Source organism: Neolamprologus brichardi, chromosome 3, assembly GCF_056152115.1.
Source record: "Neolamprologus brichardi isolate AB-2024 chromosome 3, ASM5615211v1, whole genome shotgun sequence".
NCBI lineage: Eukaryota > Metazoa > Chordata > Actinopteri > Cichliformes > Cichlidae > Neolamprologus > Neolamprologus brichardi.
The window spans coordinates 11,782,355-11,790,047 of NC_142106.1; the positions used below are offsets into that span (position 1 = coordinate 11,782,355).

Below are 7,693 nucleotides of genomic sequence, written 5' to 3' on the forward strand. Positions count from 1 at the left end.
AAAAAGGTATTTTTTTACCGTATGGGGATGATTACTATACCTTTCTAATGTGAGGTTGTTGTGCCTGGCTCTTTCTCTGTCTCTCCCTCCTGCTCTGTTCCTGTGCTACTGAGCGTAACTACCGCCCCTCCCCCCTCTGCCCAGCGTAAAGCACAAGGCTCGCTGCTGAGTGAAGCAGAAAAAAAAGTGCGAGAGAGGCTGAGAGAAATAGTGATGGGATTTCCGGCTCTTTTTAGAGATCCGGCTCTTTCGGTTCGGCTCACTAAAGAGAGCCGGCTCTTTCGGCTCCGAACCGGCTCTTCAGGTTGTTTTGTTGCTTTAATTTATTTATTATTAACAATAATATAAAATTATGCACAAAAGGAATTACTAACGTAAAAAAAAGTGGTTTTATTTATATATGTTTATATATAAGTATATGCGGTGGCCCCTAGAGACAAAACTCGTACAAACTCCAAAACACATTTCTAGCATGAACTGAACTTCCAAAGCAGAGCTACTAGAGCACTTAAATTACACAATTGAAAGCATGTTTGTATTGTTTGTGTATTTATACACAGGCACTCATATATATTCAAATAATTTTTTAAAAAAGTTCATTTACCTGTTACTACCACACACCAAATCCGGTCGTTGGTACTTGCTGGCTTGTGTAGCCACTAGGTAACAAAAGCTCAACACTGCGCCCTGCATCCTGAAGCACTTCTGTTGTCTTTTGTACGTGTTTTGAGTTTTTACGTGCTTCGGAGTTTGTACATGTTTTTACGTGCTTCGGAGTTTGTACGTGTTTGTACGTGATTTGAAGTTTGTATGTGCTTTGTCTGTAGGGGCCACCGTAAATATACTTTTATTTATTCACTCCACATAAAATGTAATAAGTAAATCATATAATACAAAAATCAACTATTCACATTTCAAATTTTAACTATTTAAATTTTCAGCTTTTTCCTTTTACAAATTTAAAGTGAAACAACACAAAACACTGCAAACCACAACACAATTAAATATAAATTAAAATATAAAAACTAAAAGAACATGCATATTCTCTGTCATATGGGCCCGCATGAATAAACTTTCTGAATACTTTATCATCTGCAACCGAAAATAGTTGTGGATGATTACTATACCTTTCTAATGTTAAGTTGTTGTCCCTGGCTCTCTTTCTCTCTCGCTCCCTCCGGCTCTGTTCCTGTGCTACTGAGTGTAACTACCGCCCCTCCCCCCTCTGCCCAGCGTAAAGCACAAGTGAAGTGGAAAAAAGTGCGAGAGAGAGGGTGAGAGAAAGGAAAAAAAAAACACGTGACGGCTCGCGATAAGGAGCCGGCTCGCGTCGTTCACATCAAAGAGTCGGCTCTAAGAGCCATTTCGTTCGCGAACGACCCATCACTAGAGAGAAAGAAAAAAAAAAAACCACGTGACGGCTCGCAATAAGGAGCCGGCTCACATCGTTCACGTCAAAGAGTCGGCTCTAAAAGCATTTCGTTCGCGAACGACCCATCACTAGCATTTAGCGTGGTTGTGTGATTCAGTAGGAGGAGACGGACGTCTTGCTGGCGTGTCAGAGAGGTCCCTTCTGCTGGTGTGCTGAAGTTATGTGTTCACGTGGGAGCACGTGGAAAGGATGACTGTGAGTGCTGCTGCCGCGGCCTGCTGGTAGCCGTGACCCAATTTCCCCGCTATCCCCTTGAACTGCCTGGAGGTGTGAGTACTGTTGTTTGCACGTGCTTTTTATTTTTATTGCTTGGCAACAAGTGAAGCGACCACATTGTTTTAGGTCCCAACGCACCCGAGCCACGACTCAGGCCCAGTGTTGTCAACTTAGCCACTTTGTCGCTATATTTAGTGAGTTTTCAGACCCCCTAGCGACTTTTTTTCTAAAAAAAGTCGCTAAAAAAAGACGTGAAAGCGCATATTGCTTTTACTCTCAACAAGCAGCGGGTGCTGTAACGCAGTCAGTTCTTCTTTTACTCTTTTACTCTTATGCTGTTTTGTGGATCACAAGGTTTAAAACTACTTATAAACACACACAAAGTAACTCCACCAGAGCGCCTATTGCGGGTCACTTTTGCTGGTCCAAACCCGGATAAAGGAGCAGGGTTGGAATTGTGACATTAAAAAAAACAATAATTACTAAAAGAAATTTAATTTGTAGTTCTAAATAAACTCTAAATGCATTTAGGATGTTTTTTACTCACTTTATGTCTCTTCCACGATGTTATTTCTCTCTCCAACAACGTAGGTTACAATTATATTAGCATGACCAATTATGCAAATTAGGTGATGACGTCATTTAGCGACTTCTAGCGACTTTTAGGACAGCCAATAGCGATTTTCCTTACTGAGGAGTTGGCAACACTGCTCAGGCCTGCAACGAGGGGTTTGCTAGCAGAAAGACTGTAGCACTTGAGGTGTGTGTATGTTGGTGAGAGTGCGTGTGGGCCCACAATATTATTTGATTATTTTGTTTCTGTTGAGGTAGATACCTTACCATTGTTTAACAAACTTTATTGGTTGTACTTATTTTCTTTTGTGTTGTTAATTAAGCATTCACTAAAGTGGAGTTAACTTTAGTGTAACCTGCTTGTGTGTGGTTTGTTTCCATATTTAATACCATAAGCATTAAAAAGGGAGTATCAGTAGGAAAGTAACAAAAGGAACCCAGGGTCCCTCTCAATAGAACGTGGGACGGGTGTTACACTTGATTTGCTCCCTTCAGGCAGGAGGTTCCGGTCCATCTGGACCAGAACCTCTTGTCATAAGAACAGTTTCTTCCCCTCTGCTGTTGGATTCTTAAATATTTACCATAAGACTTTCCCTACAACCTGCTCTGATTCAATCAAATGCAGCACCTGTTCTTTTTTGCATTATAACCTGCATTCATGTATACATCTCAATCTGTTTCTCACATTTTATTTTTATTCAAGTGTCTGTTTTATCGTATGTTTGCACAAAGTGCCATAGCAATTTCCTAATGTTGTAAATCTGCTCAACATTTGCCAATAAACGCTCTTCCTGATTTCTGACTCAGCTGAGACTGAAGAAGTCACTTGGATGAGTGACAAAACGTTTCTCCCACTAAAAATGTCCAGATGAACAGAACCACCCTTGATTGAGCATCAGGACTACTGTGTCTATGTTGTGTCTGGTGAAGTAGCCGGACTCCCTTTTAGAAGTAGTTGAAATTTGAGTTCATATTGTGAGCTCCTAACATCCAGGTTAGCCTGCACTGTACAGGTAGTTGATCAAAAAAGAGGCAGTTTTATCAATGTAACAGGGAGGAAGAATACAGAATAATGTATTTGACCAGTTGTCCAACGATTCTGATATATTATCAGAATCTACCTCTGAGAGGCAGGTCTGTAATTATGAGAAGCAGAAACAGTTTACACATGGTTATATTTATTTTGGATCGATTCAAGGTGACAAAATCTGCATCAACAATTTCAGGAAGTCAGAGCTTCTGATTAAAAAACAAAAAACAAAAACAAAGTACAGCCACAGGAAATGTTGGAATAAAAAAACACACATTAAGTACTAACACATGTGGATCTTTGTCGGGAAAATATATAAAGGAACAGTTGGACAGTAACAGACTGAAGTGTCTCCTTCATGGAAGGTAAAGTTCAATAAAGCTGAATCGTTCCAGATCAAAGGGAGGAAATGTTGGACTCTGCAGCTACATAGAAATGTTTTTTTCTTTGGTTTCATTTTAATATAATTACATTTAAAACGAGTCAAACACCAGCAACATGTGATCAAAGGATCATGAGTAATATCAGACAAATACTGTTTATATTCCAAACAACTTTCTCCTCTTTTCTGATGAAAAATGTAAATTAAACGTAAAATCTGGACGTGTCTGACAGGTACCTGCTAAATGTTTAATATTACTGATTTCTGTCTTTCCACATTTTCAGTGACACGACTGAAAGCAAAGCACAAGAATCACTGTTAAGCTGACATTTCAAACAGGCTGAAATTTAACAGGAGGCTAGTATGAATCCTGACTCTGTTGTTGTTTATGTTTTCTGTAGATCAAAAACCCAACAGCAGCAGCAAGAAGCACAGCAGAAAGAATCAGACCGACGATCAGTCCAACAGATCCATCCTCTGTGTGTCCTCCTGGCTGACCTGCAGGTGAGAAACAGGTGTGAGGTGTCAGCTGTCAGGTAGGTGATGAGTGAAGAACAGAACAGAATCCATTTCCTCTTCAAACTGCTGTCAGACATTATCTACTGCACTCTGACCACATCACTCAGACCAGCTGCTTTCTACAAAGTCTCATCAACAACATCTTTAGAAACAAACATCAACAACCAGGAAGCAGCTTCACCTCTGATCACACACACACTCAACTCTACTCACTCACCTGGAGGAACAACTTTTAGGGTGACGATGCTGATGGGGTCATTTTTCAAAACAGCTCTCTTCCTGCGCTTTGCTCCTCTCTGGACGACACGACACTCGTATGTTCCAGTGTCATTACTCGTCACATTCTTCAGAATCAAAGACACGTCTCCATTCTTCATCTGTCTGTCCAGCAGATCCACCCGGTTAACAAATGATGGATGCTGGTTTTCTGGATCAAACAGCTCATCGCGGAACAAAAGCACATATTTCTCTCCCAGGTCAGCTCTGCTCCAGTCTAGAACAATAATGTTGTTGTTGTTTGGAGCTCGACATGGCAAAGTGACGTTCTTTTGTCCAGGTTCAGCTGGGATGATTTTCTGATCTGAAACAAGAACCAACACAGAGCAGAGAGGTTAAAGGTCAAAAAACAACAACTCAGTTCTACACCAAGCAATGAGAGTGAAGGTCACTTGTGTCGAACCTCATTTTTTACTGACAGTGATTTAAAGTTCTTATAATAGAAAGGTGTTTCACTTTGTTACCTACCTACAATAAATAAGGAGCTAATTGAGGTCTCGTGTTACTGGTGAAACAGAAACTTTAGGCAACAGTCTGAACATATTTCTGTCTTTTACTGTTTGGGCTCAGACACAATGTTCCCGTCTGGGTACGTGTTACTTTTTAGACAGCAAATGCAAACATGCTTTAAAATCCCAACTGCACATCAATGGACAAGGATAAGCCTTGGGTTGGGTCAATACTGATTGGCTGATTAAGGGTAAGCACAAGTACGCAAAAAAAGCACAGACTGGCTGCAGTGGACACTAGTTTCCACTTCAGCTCTTTGTGTGTTATAATTTGACTCTTCTCTGTGGTTGGCTGAAGATCAACAAACAACACAAGGAAGATTTGCCCACAGACCGGTTGTACCACATACACTGCCTCCATCAACATCAAACACTGTGCAGGTAGATGAGCCGTCTGTCTGCCTTCATATTACTGCACTGAAGCATAAAAGCAGTATTAGAGTGGCACCTACAGATGCCACTGCTTTGCTGCAGCAGCTGCCTCTATTCAGAGGTGATGCCACCACCTGCTGAGCAGAGCTGTCGTGATTAAACACTGAAGGATATTAATCACATGCACATTTGTGCAACCACACACAAGAACTTGAGTTGTGGTTCATTTGTAAAGCTCTGGAGAGTTACAGACGACACTGAAAAACGAGGCATGTTCAGTACAAAGAATCTAGATTTCCTCATGCTCCGGTAACTTCAGGGTTAATTTGGGGTTTTCTGTACTACAGACGTGTAGTTAAACAGCTATGAAAGACCCACTTACTGACTGAGCAATCGTCCAGCATTATCATCAATATTCCTATAATCAATATAAATTCTTAGACACAACTGTTGCTATTTTTGAGCGGATTGTGTCCTTTAGGGTCAATAGATGTCCAACATCTTATTCTGACTCCTTCAATAACTGAACAGATAAGCATCCAGGTAGCAGACCAGCCTCAACTATAATCCATCATATTCACGTGTCTTACTGATAAAACTGTGGAATTAAAACTCACACAATAAGTGTTTATGAGCTTTTCTTGATTCCTTTAAATAGGATACATTTTATTAACAGCTCTTCTCCAGTCTCACTGACCAAAACGTGCACACATTTATACAGCACGTTTTACACTGACCTACAGTACAGAGCCTTTTCTCTACATCTGCTAATTATCTACAGCAGATTTAATGTATAACCTCTACATATTTTTAATAACCTTGTATAGTTTATCTTTCCTTTGCACAATCAGCTGCTGTTACACTAATCACTGTGACTGTTTTGATGTTGCCAACACATCTGTTTCATCTGAACATGTAAGTGCATCCTGGAGTAGTTTTGGGCGACTGTTTCATGACCACACAAGGAAAATGCTAATTGTCTATCTGATCAACAGTATTTGGGTACATGAATCTAGATAACTTAAAGACACCCTCTATCAGTGTTGCCAACTTATAACTAATAAACACACACACAGAGTAACTCCCCCAGAATGCCAATTTCGGGTCACTGTTGCCAGTAGCAGGGTTGGAATTGTGACATTAAAAAAAACAATAATTGCTAAAATAAATGTAATTTGTAGTTAAATAATTCTAACTTCCTTTTGTTATGTCTCTTCCATAATGTTCTTTCCGTCTCCAACAACGTAGGTTACAATTACATTAGCATGACCAATTATGCAAATTAGGTGATGATGTCATTTAGACTTCTAGCAACTTTTAGGACAACCAATAGCGAATTTCATTACTGAGGAGTTGGCAACACTGCCCTCTATATGTTGAACTCTGCAGTACAAGACCAAGTTCTCAGAGTGCAGCGTATTTAACAATTCATAAACAGTAGCAGTGCAGATCAGTAGCTTCTTCCATCCGAAATGGGAAGTCAGCAATTTCTGTTTCTGAGTCAGAATTACTTTCAAATAGAAGTACAAAATGAGGCAGTGCACACGAACAGTATCAAACCCAAAACGTGTAATCTGTACTTTCACTTTTGTGTTATTGTGTTAGCATTGTGCTGTACGGCTAGCTACAGATAGAAAACCAGCAGAATAACAAATCAGTGAGAAATCAAATCAGTGAGATCTCCAGCATGTAACAGGTCGTTGGTGTCCATCCACATCCATGGACTCCACTTAGCTAGAAGCAACATAAATAGTTTTTTCCTTTCTTTTCTGACTCGTACTGGAAGGTAGTTAGCTCAGGAGTGACGTCACAGCACGACCTCCATCAGACCTCTGAGGTTAAATAAGCGTAACGAGATTTAAAGTTTCAAGCTTTTACTAATGTTTACAGGCACTGCTGCCATCTTGGATGGTGAATTCAGGATTATCTGTGATTTTCACGGGTGGTATTTGAAAGCTGAATTTCGTACTGTAACTCGTTATAGGGTTACATAAAAATAGTTCACGCTCATCTTAGTTTTTATGTCAGTGCGAAAGTGATTTTGGGTTCTCATAGTTAAATCTCACCTGCAGATACAAACACGAGAAGACCGACAAACAGCAAAGTGGAGAAAAACAAAAAAGATGTTCGGCGAGACATTTCCGTAGCCTAGCTAGCTAAAACTTCCACCCAAACATTAGCGGACGTCACATCTGTGGCTTGGAGACAGGGTGTACGATCATTTCTGTTGGGTTTTTTTTTTTTTTTTGGATAGTTTTCAATTATATCTATATTTTATAATATATTATAATCATGGCGAGGCTGCAACGGCTCGAGACGAGAAAGAAATTAAAAGAAACGAAGGGAAAAACAAAAAACTGAGTTCTCTACTTCCGGTCTTAACT

General features: G+C 40.0%; 1 protein-coding gene across 1 annotated transcript; it reads right to left on the minus strand.

Moving 5' to 3' along the window:
• Positions 1-4,133: 4,133 nt before the first annotated feature.
• LOC148103499 (coxsackievirus and adenovirus receptor homolog) lies at positions 4,134-7,478 on the minus strand. Its single transcript, XM_087838873.1, has 2 exons — positions 7,376-7,478; positions 4,134-4,732 (listed from the first exon to the last, which is right to left on the minus strand). Exons 1-2 carry the CDS (start codon positions 7,446-7,448, stop codon positions 4,362-4,364), a joined length of 444 nt encoding a protein of 147 aa, XP_087694999.1. The 5' UTR covers positions 7,449-7,478; the 3' UTR covers positions 4,134-4,361.
• Between the last annotated feature and the right edge of the window lie 215 nt (positions 7,479-7,693).